Source organism: Numida meleagris, chromosome 4 (assembly GCF_002078875.1).
Source record: "Numida meleagris isolate 19003 breed g44 Domestic line chromosome 4, NumMel1.0, whole genome shotgun sequence".
In the NCBI taxonomy this organism is placed as follows: Eukaryota; Metazoa; Chordata; class Aves; order Galliformes; family Numididae; genus Numida; species Numida meleagris.
The window spans coordinates 66,615,136-66,633,130 of record NC_034412.1 but is presented as its reverse complement, the minus strand read 5'-3'; the positions used below and the strand labels follow the sequence as shown (position 1 = coordinate 66,633,130).

Below are 17,995 nucleotides of genomic sequence, written 5' to 3'. Positions count from 1 at the left end.
CTGCTGGAATTTGTCTTGTTGATGCAAGAAGTTGAGGGATTTCAGGCATTTCAGTCCTTTAAACGTCGCTTTTAACACATGCAGAGTACACCAGAACTGCTGAGGTTGCACATTCCCGTGCTGCCTAAGGAAAGTGTATTCTGAACCATGACTAAGTTGATTTCACTGAAACGCCTAGTTCCTGCCATCACACTTCTCAAAGCTTTGCTTTTTCTGTTTGTTACAGCTTCTTTCAGTTCTCAGGTTTATGAAAACATGGTGACCGTTTCCTGGGGCAAGTGATCAAAACTGCAGTTGTAGATTGGTACCAAAGTTTGTACTGATTACGGGATAGGTTGCTTGTGACTCAGCACAAGGAACCTGGTGCTGAGCAAGGGTGGGTCATTGCTACAATGCCTTTTTAAAAGGAAGTATGTAGAACGTGAGTGAAACTTTAGAGATAGAACATTGTGAGGTTAACAAAATCTATAAAACTGATAAATATTCTGCTATACTAGAAAATGTGAAATAGTATCCTGTTATCTGAGTACATCAGACATACCTGTATGTGTTGTTTATTATGGGCCCAGTGTTGTATTTCTTGTGCAATGATAATTTAAAAATTATATTCTGGATGCCTGCGCTTTACATTTTCTGTTCTTTAATACTTAATGTTTGGATTACTGTCCTGCTCTGCTCTGACAAAAGTTGAGTGTAAAGAAAAAGTGACTCTACTTTGAGCAGGATAATTCTAGCATTGTTTCGTGTTGGCGTATGTTGGGAATCCCAGTGCTAGTAATGGATTGCAACAAAAGTCATTGCCAGATAAAACAAGCAGAATCACAGAATGGCTTAGTTTGGAAGTGACCTTAAAGATCATCTAGTTCCATAGTCAACACGGATAAAGTAAATACATTAAGATGGAATAATTTGAGCCATTGTGATGCGCTGTTTCAACATCTTGTGTTCTAAGTGACATGACATTTAGAACTTGAATAATTAAAGTGTTAAAATGGTTTTTTTAAGTAAGTTTTAAAAAACTGCAGCAGGCAGTGGAGTACGCATGAAGGATCAGCAATGAGGGCTGTGCTCGTTTCTCCCATGCAAAGTTCTTACGATAAGCTGTCTCAGCTCTTTGGCTGTGCTGTGAGACACTGCACTGATAAGCGTGAGTAATCATTCAGGAGAAACTGTGACCAACACACTGAGTTGAATTCATAAGTTAGTGCTGTAATGAAAGACTGCCATTTAACTACTCAGTCATTAAGTACTCTTACATAGAAAATGTGTTTGCTAATTTAGCTGCATTGCTGTAAGCTGACTCGTAATGTTGGTCATTTTAAGCAGCAGTATGGCATTTGGAAATGAATCTGTGATCACGAACTCTCATGTGCCTGTGCAGAATCCCGAGCCTGCACACAGCTACGAGCTTAGTCAACCTGCTAACCCAGTTAGCTGCAGGACATGTCTTGCTACTATATGGCTGGACACTGGGCTAATTAAATCAATGACTGTTACTTGTTGACACTCACAACATGTTTATGCGTGTACAAGTATGAACTTGCTTGGGGCACGTGCTGATATGCCTGGCTGGGAACCTGCTGTGTGCTGGAAGCTGTTGGTAGGCTGGTGGGGGCAGAATGAGCACACTCTGCCCTGGAGAGGAGTGGACCCACATAGCTCACCAGTGTGTTCACTTGGCTGCCAGGCTGGGCATGGCTGCAGTTCTGGTACCTCAGAAGGTGTCCTGTTGTTTTTCCTTGCTGACATGTACGGGCAAATTAAGATCAATTCAGACCCAAAGCTATCCAACATGGCAAAGTCTGGCTTACAGGAAGCATTCACACAAATAATTCCACCTAACAACTAATTTTTTAAAAATCGTGTTTTGTTTAAATGAGACAGTAGAGAGCATACAAAAACATGGGAGCAACCTTAGCAGATTTCAAAAGCCGCCACCAATGGTGTGAAATGTAGTCAATCCCTGCCTCTGTAGCTGTTGTGCTCTGAAGAGCAGCAAACCTGCTTTGCTTGGAGGGAGTTGGTGAGGTCATTCTTCATGGCAACTCCAGCCTTCATTTTGCAAAGTACAGCTCAGCTGCTTGTCCTGAGGTTTCTTCGTTCCGGTGAAAGTGCTTATGGCCAAATGTTTCAAATGCAGCTGCCTAAAATCATACCCTCATATTTGTATTTATACAAGAGTACGTGTACAGCCTGAGTTTTAGAGGCTTCGTTTCATCAGTGATTATTATCTCTGGAAATCAAACCGGTTTGGGGTTGTGTCAGATTTAGAATTAGGAGTTTTATTGTAATTCCCTAAATAAAAAAGCTTAGTCATAGGTATCTTCTTCCTTTTGCTCTCTGCTGTGGAGTGTAGGACTTCATCCTACAGAAAATGTCAGCAGGCCGGCAATCCCAAAGCTTTCTACTTGTAATCAAAGTGAAGATTGGTCTGAAAAGCTGTACCAGCAAACAGAACAGAGCTGGTGGGAATTGAGTTATTCTGGATAGCAAGACCCATATGTTCAGGGACCCAGTGAAACCTTTTTGCTGTTTTCCTGTGTGATTTGCAAATGGCAAATAGCACTGTGTCCTTTGCCTCTTTATCCTTGCATATTTTTCATGGGTTAGCTCTCAAACTGGGAATCTAAATTAAATGAATCTTGGGAGGGTCTGTTCTGGCAACATAACTTAGTGAGAACCCCAAAATGAGGGGAAGGGGGAGCAGCAAGAATAAGCTGCTGAATTCTAAGCCTACAAATGTGGCTTAGATTACAAGAATAGGCTGCAAGCAACTTATTTGTCACTGTGTGGTTCGTTTCAAACTTAGGTTGATGCACAGAATGTTTTTTCCAGGCGTGCTCTAGCTGATTGCACATCCTTAGCTTTACTTAAATCTGCCATGCAGGCTGTATGTTGAATAGAAAGAAATCTCTGACACTGAGGGCTTGTTATTCATCTCTCTGGATTCTCTTAGAATTCCTTCTAGAGATGTTGTTATTCTTTGGCTTATAAAATATACGTTGGATAAACCCATCTTCTTGAATGCACCAAATACACATCTGAGAAAAATGCTTGTGAGGAAGATGCTTCTGAGTTTCCTGCGAAAGTATTGTTTTTCTTGTATTCAAGCAGCACGGTTCAAGTGCTGAATTAGCTGCAATAAAAGCTCTAAGGAGAGGAGATGGCATCAGCATATGTGTTCAGCTGTTTGGTTTTTAATTAGATTCCATTACGAATCAGTAAGCATCATTACAGTTCATGTGTAAAATTTAAAAAACAAGGAACAAATGCACATAAACAAGGGTAACAGTCTCTTGAATGAAGTCATTGCAAAGCTTGAGCATAGGTGCAGACATTTTACAAGCTTGTAGTAAATCTGTTCCTAACCCTGTATCTCTGGGAAAAGATTTGTAGAAGCCATCTCATCTGAAGATTTAGTTTTTAACTACGCTGCCAGCCTTGTGTTTTCTTTCAGGCAGCGTTCTGATAAGCACGATCTATCAGGAGCTAAATTGTGCATTAAATGTTTGCACCAGAAACAACAGTCATCTAGCATGTACTGTCCGATTAGTGCATGATGCCGTTTCTGCTGACACGGGCACCAGTAAAATTTCACTTGTGGTGAATATGGCTATTGTAGCTGGATTTTCTCATCTGCCAGCCATTTCCATTCATACAGAAAGGGTTTTTTGTCTCATTAGCCATCCCTTTGATTTATAAAGAACTGCTGTGGGGGGCTGTAACAGTGATGCTAACACGGGGGCTGGATATCACTGTAGTTTCTGCCCTATTGTACAATAGCAGCATGCACTTGACACAGGGTTACAGCGGTCTTGGTTCTGCTTGGGTATTAGAATATATTAGAAGCTTACATGTCTCAAGTGATATTTCTGTAGTTCTGTAAAGCAGAGCCTACTTTTTGTAGCTTGTGCATTTGTATGAGGTAGCTTGTTTTGTGTTTTCTGGCACTTTTTCATTGCTCAGATTTTTTGGTGCAAGTCAGGTAGCAATTGTGTTGGTTATTGTGTGGTTCCAGCAGATTAAATGGCAGTCATTGATGAAGTAGTCCATTAATATAAATAGATCATTTTCTGTTGAAATATTTGTGCTCTTTTGAGTTGTATGAACATATGTGGAAGCATCTAAAAGCCTTGGTGAAGCTTAGGATGAGTATTGAAGGACAGTCACATTTCAATAGCTGTTCTCTTTTGGACACTTCTAAAGTTAGAGTAGATAAAAGTTATAGCAGCCTATTAAATACAGCAGTGTTCAGAGAATATTAAACAATGAGTATTAGCATCTTGTCAGTTATCCTAATATTAGTCTTCCAGATTTACTCTGCCATATTATTTGGCTCTGTGTTCAGCTGTAAAACATCTTGACCATAAGATGACATTCAGTTAACTGCTTTGTTGGAGCAAGTATTGAAAATAGATCACTTCTGGAAGAGCTTCCAAAACTCGTGTTCCAAGAATCTGATCCTTTCATCACTGCTGCTAGGTTCTGCCTCACTTCTAACTGTAAATAAGTGGAACTGTTCTTGCTGCAATCTCTATAGCTTGTGATATTGAAGAGCGTATGGATAGAGGTAAATGTTGTAACGGTTTCGCTTCGAGTTTGAAGTTGGCAGCAGCAAAATATTAAACTGTACATAGTGAAGCATTTCTTGAAGGTTTCATTTTGGTAATCTGTGACTTCAGCTGGATTTTCTTAATGATGTATGTTCTAAAATGTCAGCAGAGGAGCAGGCAAGGCAGTTTCAAAGTAGATGATAACAAAACCAGGCAAAAGGAGAAGAATCTGGTTTTTGTTTCCTTTATTACATTTTCCTTTCCTACAATCTGATCTGCCTGGATGCAGCTGATGGGTGTGTCTTTCAGGTGTTTTACTGTGCTCCCCTTGATCCCTGGCTGCACAGAGGCCTGGAGCTGGGTCTGTGTGGGGCCACTACGTGCCTGGCACTGCTTGCTCGGGCTCTGAGCGTCACTTAAGATGTGTTCATGTCTCATCCATATCCTGCTAAACAAGAGAGGTGCTTAGCTCCTATGAGCATAGCTTTTAACTATCCTCTTAAAATCATTGCAAGGAGGAGCTGACAAAAAAATGCTTGGCAGTTTTGTACCACTGGTCCCTTTAATGTCCCACTACCTAAACTGGAGATTGCTTCCATTTAATGCTGAGCTTCATCCTGGCAGGCCGTTTGCTTCTTGCTTACAGCACTGAAACTTGGAGCAGAGAGTAATCAGGGAGCCTGAGTAGTTCAGATTTTTTCCTAAAATTGCAGGGAGCAGGAAGATGAAAGGCTCTCATGTTCCAACAGCACTAAAAATAGCTGTAGTTGACTCCACCCCTTTATGGCTTGCTTCCAGAAACATGTTGAGCTAATGGATGTGAAGTATGTTAACATTCATATGCAGTCTATTTTGTAGCATCCTTCAAGTTCTCCCGGTGATTCTTACGTTTGTCTTTTTTTTTCATCAAGTTTCCAAAAAGAAACCTTTAATTTTGATGTGAGCTGATTTAATGTGGGATTTCAGATAAATCCTGACAGTTTGACTTCCGTAGATACGTCTTCCAGCACTTGAAACCAGTTGCATTTAGTAATGAAACTGTCAGTAATCTCATGAGTTATTGGAGAAGTCATTTTCCTTACTTACAGAACTTTGTTGTGGTCATGCATTTTTCCTGAAGTTTCAGAATTGCCTGGAAAGCATTGCTTGAACATCACCACACGGCTGAATCTACAAGCAACATTTGTCGTGCTTTAAAATGATTAACTAGTATTAGCATTAAGTGGCTTTTCTGTGTGATATGTTGGCTATTTTTCTAGTTATAAAGCCGCAGTATCAGTAAGTTTTAAGTAAAGGTATACAGAGCTATGACCTTCCCATTTGAAAAGGTGGATGTTACAGGCCTGAGGGAAAATGTTAGAATGGAGTTAGAAGGGGCTCGTTAGCACCTTGTATGATGCACATTTTGGCAGTCGGGGCATGAAGTCTGAAGACTTCAGAATGATACAGAATAAATCTCCTTCCAGAAAAGGACCTGTAGCACTCTGAGTGGATTTGAACTAGCAGCTCTGTTTGTACAATTCTGTAGGAGCCCATCTGATGATGTCTTTTGTGCCACTGATGAAATATTCCTACATTTCTCTCAGCTACTAGATGGTTTTGTTCTCCAGATGTCAGGTCTTCCAGATCTTTCTTTTCTAACATCTTTAACATCCGTGCTTTTGTAGCTTATTATTTTTATTTTTAAATGCAAGGTCTTGGTCTTTAATTGCGGCACTGATGTTGCTTGGCCGCTGACCAAGCAGTGTTTGGCTTTATGTTCTGCTGTTTGTAGTGTCTTTCCAACTTGCCTCTCATGTCTTTTGTTAAATATTTCACACGTACAGGCGGCAATGATTGAAATTTAACACCTGCATTTTCCAAAACATAGCCTAAGATAAAATATATATAATGTTAAAGCAAGACAAATGTTAAAAATAAGTATTTTTAAGGATACGTTGTTCATTTTTGTAGTCAGTTACATTTGCGGGTTGCCTTTGATTCTCTGAATGTAGGAACCTTACCAGAGTTTCTTTTATTAGCCTAAACTTTGCACTGTACTATGCAGCCAATATTAAAGCCTGAGATGTATTTGCTAAACATTTTACGTATCAAAATGATGGTATGGATATCTTAAAATTCTTTATTTGTTCTGGTAAGCTCATGATGATGTATGTACAATGTAATACAATGTATTACCAGAACAAAGGTCAAAGTTTTATCGAGGTGACAGTACCTTTCCTTTGTGACTCTTATTCCCTTTGTGGTAAGAAATTTGGTTGATGGAACACAGCAGAGAGGCAAGGCTACCACTTTTCCTCTGTATGGGCTCAAGGAGTGATGTTCACATTGCTGTGGGGCTTCAAAAGAGATTATGCTGCTGAGGAGAGTCACTTAAATGCCTCAGTTTTGCTCTGTTATTTAAATAGGTTTGTGTCCATATTACAGAGTGTGACCCTATTAGTTGCAAAATGAATGTGAGATATAAAACAACATTTATCAGGAGAATTAAAATCCAAAAGGCTCTCTCTTCTGGGTTTGAATCATGGAGTCCAGAGGAGATTGGTGGTTGTTTTGGAAAAGCAGTTGGGCTGTGCGGCTGCAGAAGGGGGTTGAGCCGAGCTGTCAGTCAGTGATGTAGATAGCTGCGCTGTGAGCAGCCTGGCGTGGATGTAACATAGTGCCTTTCTGCTGCTCTGTATGAAGTGCAAGGCGTGGGTTGTCAGCTCTGCGTAATTGATTCCTTCAGCCTAGGTGAGGAACGCTGTGACCCACCATAAGGTAATGATACAGCATGAAGCCAAAGAGGGCAAGCACATAGCTTACACCAGCTGTGCCTTTAATCCTACTGGGTAGTGTGACTGAAGGGTAAAGAACACCCATGGCGTATATGCAGCATTGTTCTAAAAGAGGTAGTAATTTAATGTCATACATCAAACCAAACTCTGTTACTTCTACAATTTCCTTTAGGCTCAAGACTGGTTGTGGACACAAAACAGCAATAGTATTGCTATTATTTTAAACTGTAGAGATTTGTTCACAGCTATCTGTAGATTCCTAAGGTGCTGTTTCTTTGCTTCTTTAAAATCCTATTAGTCTTACTTTCTATATCATTATAAGAATATTTATGTTTCTGTTCCTCTCATTAAGTCACTTGTGACTTAATCCCTGGCATTTGTTAAATAAAGACAAATTCTGCACTCTCTATTTTCAGTACAAATGATTATAGCAAATAGGATTTGACCAATATAGTTAAAGTCAAATGTTACCAAAGCTTTGCTTTTAAATGTTATTTCAAGGGTAAAAAAAAGAATATTAGAACTAAAATAGGAGGATTTTGCATTTGCAGACTGTCTAAGAAGTGCTCTTCTAATAGATAATATGATGCATTTCATGTAGTAACACTATTACTAAATAAATTTTGTACTTTTCTTTTTGTTGACCCGTTTTTAGGATCCGTACAGTAGATTTAATGATGTGATGTACAGATGGATCTCACTGGATAACTGGACTTACAGCAGGACATTCAAAACTCCTTTTGACGTCAGGTATGCAATAAGGATGTGTCTAAAATAGTTTTGTGGCATCTTTCATGCAGAATTGCTGGTTAATCCGTCAGCTCAATATCTGCTTAATACTTTTGTACCTAATAAGACAAATTATGCAGTATGTACAAATGCAAAGCTGTTGCCAGAGGACACTGCAGGGGTTGCTTTTTCCCATTTTTATCTTCATTGTTAAAAATTACTTAACAGCTGCCGATTGTGGAAGAATAATACTTAAGTTAATTTGGAAGCTAGCCCATCTGATATTTCATGGGTATGTGAACTTGCAGTGCTGCAGACTTTTGAGCCTCTTCAGCTGTAGTCTTCATTTGATTATTTAGAGACATAATGTAGCCACACTAAGTCAAACATTTTTGGATATGGTTGATACAACTGTTGCTTATAATAACTGAGACTTACATATTTACATTATCTTCTTTCTGGCTGTTGTTAACTCTAGGTATTCTAACAGTGTTTTATGTGTATGTTGACTTCTGTAGAAAGTGGCAGAAAGTGAATTTGGTTTTTGAGGGAGTAGATACAGTAGCAGACATCTTGCTCAACAACGTCACTCTTGGGAGAACAACCAACATGTTCAACAGATATGTAAGTAACGCGTTTCATTCTGAAAGTGCCGTGTTTTTCATTTAAAGCCGTTTTGTTCTGAACACCTTCAGTGCTTTGAAGTATGCATGAAAATGGGTGCTCAGAACCATAAAGTGTTGACCTGAGGACTGCACATGTAATCAGATAACTGCTGGAAGGAGAAGTGTGCTTGCCTTTTCTGTAGCGGCATGATCAGATCTAGAGGTAAGTATGTGTTGTTCAAAACAAGTAGAACAACACAAGAGGATTGGTTTAGCTAATAATACAAATCTTGCTTCTTGGAATCTGTCACAGCTCTAAGAAAACTTAAGCTTAAATCTGTTTTATTAGCTGTAAATCTGCTTACTAATTGCTATTAGAATGGTTCACTTTTGAATACTGAAATGAAAATACACACGGTACAAAACTTTTATAAGTGTTTCCTTACTTTCCATTATACAGAGTTTTTTGTATTTATATCTTATATATAAACAAATATGTAAAAATATACATTTTATGTTGGGGTTTTGATAACATTGCTATGTCTTCCAGCTCAGCCCATGGGGCATGGGAGTACTCATAGAATGATCTGGAGAGTGGCAAAAACATTCAAAATAATTTTATAGCTTTAAAGTGTAAAATGATTCTGAGTACTGGTATAAGTCAATCCTGATTTGATCCTTGCCTTTCTCTTGAAGGAATAATAAAAAAAAGAAGATAGTTAGTGGAGTCGTTTAGTTAAAATGGAAATCTGGTGTCTTCATATCTCTGCATTTACCATTCTGGCAGGTTTTATTGCGGGTACTGAACTGAGACATGAGAGCTAGATTCTGCCACCTGAGTCTGTGTGACCTGGGACAAATCACTCAGCTTCTCTGTGACTTGCCATCTGTGAAATGAGAGTTTTCATAGGAAACTGATGAAATTATGTAATATTTGGAGAGTTTTTAAAGGACTACAGGTAGCAGACTCTGTAAAATTGGGATGTGATATTAGTTTGCTCTTATTTCTGCAACTTCATTCAGTATCAGATTGTTACACTGAAGGCCATTTCGTGAACTGTATAACCAGAGTTAACTGTATCAGATTGAGTCTAGGATGGCTGTGACCCATATTTCTGCTTTGTTCACCATGTTGCATATGATAACTATATCTGCAGGAAGGTCTCTGTGAAGGCTCTGTGTGGGTATAATGCTGTATGCTATAAAAGTGAAGTGAGTGATGCTAGCTGGGCTGCTCACAAGTGGAAGAAATTGCTAAGATTTGGTTTGTCACAAATGAACACTGTTTAGAAGAAATGGGTGTTAGTTGTTAGAAGCATATTGTCTTGACGGCACAGAACAATTCTGAAACTGAATGTTTACCCCTCTATCCAGCCACACTGAAGGAGGTTTTGTGAGCCAGTGAGGAAGGTACCAAATTCTTTGTGAGGTGCTAACGTGGAATGTGTGTCTGTACATTTTATGGATGGGAGGGGAGGTCGTGTGAAATACAGATGTGCAGCGTTCGTGCAAAAGTCAGCTCAGCACTTTGTGATAGAGAAGCTGGCAGTGCAGTGTGAGTTGGAAGGAATCCTGTATAGAGCAGCTTTTTGATTTGGAACAAAGTGCCTTTCTAAAAAGATGCAGATGAGTTCTGAGTGAGGCAGGAAGGGAAAGATTCTCTAGCCGTTCTCATTCTTCAACCAGTTCTTTGTGCAAGCATACTACTGCAGCCTGCAGTGAGGACTCAGCATGAGCAAAGTGGTTTGTCCAGAAAGATCTCATATCTAGAATTGTGCATTTCTACTCTGCATTTTGTTTCTTCAATAAGGAATAATCTTTCTTCTCTTCAAAACTAGGGCGTGTTGAATCTGTGGTTCAGATGCTTTTGAATAATATATGTATGGTATTAAAACCCCAATGCAACAGTGATTATAAGTCTCGTAAATTATGTCAGCGCTGTAATGACTTTGTTTTATTCTCTTAACCTAGAGCTTTGATATTACCAGCACGATCAAGGAGGTCAATTTTATTCAAGTCCATTTCATATCGGCCATTTCATATGCTGCAGAGCGGAGCAGCTGTCACAAAGCATACAGTGTTCCCCCGGCGTGCCCTCCACCTGTGCAGAAAGGCGAGTGCCATGCTAATTTCATCAGAAAGGTAGGTACAGAAATGTTTGTCTTTGGCTTCAGGCATGAGAAGAGGAATGTGCTATGTGCTGTTCTTACAGATGTATTCTGATGTCTTCAATGTCATTTTATTAGTAGGATGTGTTTTTCATTGTAACTCCTTTCTTCTGCATCCCCAAGAAACTTGTAACCAAGCATGTAGGTAATACGGGAGACATATGAAGGCCAGGCTAACCACACCTAGTTGGTAAGAATTTTTAAAAGGCTGTTTTTATGAAGGAGTCAACAAGGAGACTGACTGCTATGAGAGCAGAGTAGCACTGAGAAGTGTGGATTAATTAAATTTCAATCCACCGGGTGGGTTTAGCAATGCATACTGACAGTAGAGTTCCCTGTTTCAAATACCAGTTTATATAGCCAAGGCTGTCAAAATTGCAGCCAAGCAGCTTTATGAGTGTTTGCTATTTGCTCATGTTCTGTACTATTTCTACTGGGCATCTCTGTCCCGAGAAGTGTTATCTAACAGAGGACCTGTTCACATCTTATTACCGTGTTGTGAAGTGTGACTTTTAAGTAGGTATTCAGTGAAACCAACAGCGTAATGTCCCAAGAATGAAACTCAGAAACTCTGGCTTGACGTGGCTTCATTGCTGTTATCTGGGTAAACTATAATTTGTGTAGCATCTCATTTATTTGTGACAGCTTTGCAGGAGCCATGGAGAGACTGTGGCTAGGTGAACTTATGTAGATTACTCCAAAAATAATACCTTCTGTTTATTTCAGTGGAAACTACAACACATGCAAAGAGCACAAAAACACTAATAGAGCAAACTCTCAGCTACAAAATACTCTTTTTCAACCACCATTAGCTATGCATTTTCGCCAGCGATGAACAAAAGCCTGCATGGCCATCTGGACTGTGGCTTGTCTTTCACTTCACTGTCATCACTGCTGAAACGCATCACCCACTGCCTCACTGTGCTCACATCCACTGTTTGGTCTCCATAAATGTTCAGCAAGTGTAGCTGAATGTGAATGGGTGCAATTTTTTCTGCACGGAGGAATTCAGTCACACGCTTTTACTTCATATGCACTTCCATGTTAGGCGCCATATTGTCAGTCTGCCCCTCTGCTGCCATCTGTTACACAGCAACAAAATGTAACAGAATATCAATGGAAAGTTTCAACCTCTACTGCCATACCATCAACATCCACTTCAGACATCGTGGGCCAATGTAATAAAGTAGGAGGCATTACTTTTGGAGCAGACAGTGTACTTTAGAATTGCTTTTATTTATTTCTTGCATATTTGTCTCCTCTTAAATGCCTTTCTTTTTAAGGAATTTTCACCTTTTTAACAAGGTCTTTTAGAAGCCTCTCTGAAAGCAAGGAGATTCCCGTTAATCTAAACGTGGGTGTAATTTGCTTTACATTTATTAATGGAAAGGTGAATTTCATGTTGTTCTCGGAGCATACATCAGTATTAAGATGTTGTCTGTATCACTACTTGCTGCTGCTTTTAGTTTTATTGCATTTCAGAAAGTTGATTAATTCTTTGAGTCCATGCTGTCTCCACTATATTTCTTAGAAATAGGGTCAATTCAGGGTGGAGCTTGAAAGGAAGAAGACACTTGAACAGCTGTAGTCTTATTTATAGAGCAAAAATGGCCAGGAATGATTTTGTACTTTACTGAACTATACTTCAAAATTTGTACAAAAGTACCTTCGTTCTTTTTCTCAAAGGAATTGCTTGACTGTACTTGGAAACTGCTCCAGACATTTCCAGAAACATTTTTAGTTCCAAGTATGCGGTAAAAACGGTAATGATGTCACATTTAAAAGTAAACAAACACAATAGAACAAAGCTAAATGAAGCTGGCTGCCTATCATCTTGTACTGATGGATAGCTGAATGCATGTTTGAGATTCAGCATTAAGTGCATAAATGTTAACACAAATTTGTGGTGAAACAAGTCTTTCACTAGTAAATGTTCTTTAGTGATGTGAGTATATTGATCTTACAACATTATTTCTGATAGTCTCTGCAATATTATTAGTGAAACCTGACCGTCTGTCAGCAATTCATTTTTTATCTTTTGTAAAGGGAAAATTGCTTTCAATCTGATTTGTGTTCGAAGAATGTATTGTCCCTATTTTCACACTTGAAATAGGTGCAGTGCTCGCTTCCTGGAAGGCTGTTTTGCAACTTGATAGGCAGGCAGACTGACTCCAGCGATGCAGGGGATAGGCCAGACTTGTGCGATGTGGTTTGCCAAAATTAGTATGCCTCGGCTGTAAGTTATTAGTCTCTAAATTTAGAACTGTAGGTCACTCTACAAGACTTTCAGGAGATCTATTGTATTTGCTTTGAGGGCTGGGGCTGTGTGAAGCTTGGAGGGCAGCTGAATAGATGTCTTTAAGGGGTTTGTTAACTAGAGATCTGACTAGGTTTGAAAACAGCTAAATGGAAAGCAGTACTTCTGTGCCTGGCAAGCATTTTATAATTTGGATGGTTATTCTTGTAGAATCAAAACTAAGGTGTTCCTCAACCATATTTTTGTTCCCGTTATTTTTGTATGAAAGGACCATAAAGAAGGGAGAAACAGTGAACTGAACTGCACAGATACAACAGACGTATACATCTCTTCCCCTGTATTAATCTGTGGTGATACCACGAAAAATAGAGGTTAAAATATTTTAGATATGCACATGATGTTTACTTTAATATCATTCTTTTCCAGTGCTTCTCTTTGTAATGATTCATTTCTGCTTACTTTGTCTTTTAGGTATGAAATTAAATACTGACCTTACAAACTAAGACAATTCAGAGCAGAACCGAAAGTAACTTTCTGGCTTCCTTTATTCCATCTTAAAATTCAGTTTTACTTTTAGATGTTGGGATAGGTGACTTGCTCTTTTGCTAATACTAAATTTTAATGTACATGGAAATTTAATAAAGTTGTATTTTTATGTAATAGAGGTAGTAGCAACAGAGTTCTGTTCAAGGAGTAAGAGGAAAGATGCTGTAGGCTATTCTGAATTGAAGGAAATTCAAAAAATTCTTTCACTGCATGATAATATTTCATTTCTAGATAGCAAATAATTTTTATTTCTGCTTCAGCATCAATTTCTGTGTGAAAAATGGGCAATTGTAATGTAACCATTTTGTATTCCAGGAGCAGTGTTCATTTAGTTGGGACTGGGGCCCTTCTTTTCCCACTCAAGGAATCTGGAAAGATGTGAGGATCGAGGCCTATAACCATTATCACTTGATTTACTTTTCTTTAACTCCTTTCTTTGGTAAGTCATGTTACTGCCTTTTATTATTTTTTCACCTCTGGAATACAAACCATTTTATTGTTAAGCTAAATTAACTGTCCGTTTAGAAAAAGGTTCTGTAGTTTTACTGTCACTTTGTAGTGCTTACACAGCACACACTTTTAGGTCTTGAACCTAAGTACAAACAATAGCGATTAAAGTGTTAGAATTCAGAATCTTTTTATGCTTGAAGATCACAGAATAACTTAAGAAATACTGTATAGTGTAAGTGAGGTTAGCCCCTGTTCACCTGTTTCAGAAAAATTCTCTTTTTGTTGGCATGTATTTTTACCGGGACTCCCAGTAAATGCGTCTCACTTCTGTCTCACCTCCATTTTAAACAAAGACAAAGCTGCTATGGGAATTTAGTTCACTGTTGGGAAAGCAAATGCAGAGAGAGCAGAGTTTCAAGAGCATTGAATTTTCAGGACACAATATGAAGTCTGAGACAGAAGAGCAGCCCTGCTATGCCGTGGTAATTTGTTAAGGCTGCAGTTTGGGAGGACAGCCTTCTGCATTCTTGCTATCTAACTTACCCAACCAGTTTCTTCCCTGGACATCTCTTTGATTTTCCTCTCCTTTGTCTTGAAGATTATTGCAGCTGAGCAAAGTAGTTAATTTTCTGTTGAAACTTTCTGTAAAAGGTAATTTAGTCCACTGTAGACCACCTGCATGTGTTCACTGCCTGTTGAGCCTAGTCTTCAGTGGGGTAAAAGCTAGCACGTGAGTCATCTGCGCTGGGTTGAATTTCAGCTCTTGGGAACGGGGTTTTTGTGTAGGAATAAAGGAGGAAGACGTCACTCTCTGGATGCTTTTAAAGCTTCCAAAAATAGCTGCCGATCTTAGTTAGAATTAACGTGACTGGAATTTCCATGGAAAGCCCCAGCACAGGCTCTGTGCTCTCTAGAACTTAGTTATAGTAAAAATCTTTTCTGGTCCCTCCCACATTCCCACAACTCCACCTTCTGGTAGGCAGTGTTACTCTCTAAATAGCTTAGAGAGAGCAAACCTCTTTCATGCAACAGAGAGTACTTTGGAACCAGAGCCACGGCATATTAGTTTTCATACATAATAACATTTGAAAAATAAAGAATAAATGAACAACTTGAATTTAAACTGGCTATGTGCTTACATTGCTCAACAGATTTGGTGTCATTGCCTTTTGACCACTGAGTTTGTAAAAGATTCGTTGTTCTTGATTTCTGTGCCAAGACTCCACATTTCAGGCAGTAAATGGGTAGGCTGGAATTTCTTTATTCTCTTGGATGGAAGGGAAAATGCTCTGTAACTACTGACCCTTCTGATAGTTTGTGTGGGTTTATCTTTTAAACCCTTCAACGTTTCTGAAAGTACATCTTCCCTGGGTAATGCTAGGTGTAATACAAACTTGCAAACCCATTCACTGCTCATAGTTCTAAAAAATGCAGTGAAAGTCACAGCAAGGCTGAATGTAATTGTTTGGTTTTGGAGGGAGCTCTCTTCTTTCCGTGGAAGGAGAGCTATGTGAAAAGAGAAAGTAGGTGATGAGCAGCTTATGTATACACAATTTGTCTCAGTTTTAGTTTTCTTTGTTTTCTTTTTTATATTTGGTTTTGCTTGAACAGACATTCATCCATTATGTATGAATATAGGAGTAGCCAGGATCTGCCCATACATAGATAATTTAATTGCTGAGATAAGTGAGAAATTCAAACATTAGACTTGAGTACCCTTGACCCTGGCTTGCCTTATTTGATAAGTTGTTCTGTAAAGGAGAGGGATCCCTCAGGTAGCAGTGAAGAGGTCTTGGTCAAGTAATTGACTTACTTCCTCCACCTTACTTTAAGATCAGAAGGGATGTAATGATAAAGCCCATGAAGTCTAGACACAATGGGCCCAATTCATTCTCAGCACAACTCCATTCATTTTGTTTAGTGACTCCAGGATGAATTGGGCTCGTTATCTGTTAATACTGGTTTTGTTTCATAGACAAAAGTGATTGTACTGCCTTGCGATTACGATCTTTCCCAAAGAGTACCGTGTTCATATGAATGCTGACTAAAAGCAAATATAATGTCTGTGGGAGTTGGTAGAAAAAAGAAACATTTTCCTAATGATAAAGAGTGGTTGGTGTCATGTTCTCCGACTTCTGTACAAAACTCTGAAAAAGCTCTGGATAGCTTTGGAATGAAAAGCCTTATAAAATATAAATCACAAAACTTTCAAGTTCTATTCAAAGTCAGAAAATCTAATCTAATATCAAATGCACCAAGTAAGATTAACCTTGTAGGTCTGGTTCAAATGCAGCCTGAAAATTGTTAAATTTAATCCGTGGTATTTAAATTGGTTCTTTGATGAGAGATTGTGTTAACTAATAGGTACATAAACTCAATTCCTGTATTCCCGTTTCTTCTTCCCCTTTACTAAGTGAGGAGAACTCAGCAGTGGAGTCTTGAAATCGAATCCATCTTTAATGTAGTCAGCTCCAAGCCAATTGCAGGTCTTGCAACTGTGAACATTCCCAAATTGCAAACTCAGCAAACATACAGTGTGAAGCTGCAGCCTGGAGAAGGCAGTATTGTGCTGCTTGTAAACATCAACAAGGTAAGGAGGTGTGCATGGGAGCTCTAGTCAAATGCAAATTATTTCACTTGGTTTTCAGTGGGTCTTTCTGCATCATATCAGTTTCTCCCTCCTCTTTCTTTCTTTGCTCCTGATTTTGACAAGTTCTGTAGCCCTTGCAGGACAGGAAAAGGTTCTTTCCCTCTTTAAAAGTTGATTTTTTTAAAATCTGTGTAGCACAGTGTCAAAGAAGACAATGAAGCCTTTCCCTTATTACAGAACAAAACAAAAAGATCATGTCTTCATGGCCATGGTTAAAAAAAAGCTACTTAGGTAGATAAATTTTGCATACCATATTTCACTTTGCTATTCTGGCAGTAGGTATCTTGTCTCTCATGCCATTGTTTATCTGGTTGATTGGGACTGGAATATAATGCAAAGGAAAGAGAGGAAACATTCCTCAAACCTCTCAGTAAATATCCTTTCAGGTAAATAAAAGCAAAAGAACCATGTGAAGAACTTGACTGGCAGTAGGGTTGGTGGAAGTTTTGTGTAGTAATTCCTTATATTGGCTTTTAGTCCTTTGTGTAGGCAAGGCCTAGAAGGAATTTTGGAGATTAGAGGAAGCTCTAATGAGGAGAGAACTCAACTATTTGGTATACACCGCAGAGATAGAAAAGAATGGGCTCACCTTCAGAGAGTGTTGGGAAACAATGTAGTGGCAGGCTTAAATCACCAGCATTATTTCACTTCTTTAGTTTTGTGGTTTTTAGAAACTGTGTTGAGTTTTGTCACATAGATGTAATTAAGAAGAGATGTCTAGGCTTGAAAGCTGGTGAAGAAAATCAGTGTTATCTGTTCCTGCTGAAAAATAGGTGTTTTGAATTAGGCAATGAGCCTGGTGGGGTAAAAAGAAGCATAAAGGTGGTCTTGGCTTCTTGATTGGAAAGCAGGGGGACCTGGTCAAGCTGACAGTGGCAGGCCGAGGCCAGCGGTGTCATGATTTTATGATTTTCGGTTATTGGTATTCCACATCATAACATCATGTAGTGAATGTACCTGGTTCTCAGAAGAGAAGGACTACTACATTCCCCAAGGTACTTTGCTCCTCTGTTACCATTTCCGGCCAGAGGGAAAAGATAAAAACTTGCAGATCATGAGACCTCATCCCTTTTTCTGCCCATCTCTCGTCCTGGGAGCACCTCGCTCCCCAGCTGTCTTATCATCAGTAGTAGAGTAAGGCCTACCTTGATTTTTGGGACATTCTCTCTCTCTGTATTGGATTTATCAGCTTAAATTGTAATTATATTGTATATATATACAACATAACATACTATTTTTGTTACTTTTGTCATCAGATGT

General features: G+C 38.9%; 1 protein-coding gene across 2 annotated transcripts in view; it reads left to right on the top strand.

Annotated features, from left to right (window-relative positions):
* The window catches only part of MANBA (mannosidase beta), a 50,751-nt gene that overhangs the window by 1,110 nt on the left and 31,646 nt on the right, over window positions 1-17,995 (top strand). For both annotated transcript variants that reach the window (XM_021396056.1, XM_021396057.1), the window contains exons 2-6: window positions 7,986-8,080; window positions 8,578-8,683; window positions 10,636-10,806; window positions 13,951-14,074; window positions 16,500-16,675. In XM_021396056.1, the coding sequence (XP_021251731.1) occupies window positions 7,986-8,080; window positions 8,578-8,683; window positions 10,636-10,806; window positions 13,951-14,074; window positions 16,500-16,675 (672 nt within the window). The remainder of the gene's footprint in view (window positions 1-7,985; window positions 8,081-8,577; window positions 8,684-10,635; window positions 10,807-13,950; window positions 14,075-16,499; window positions 16,676-17,995) is intronic.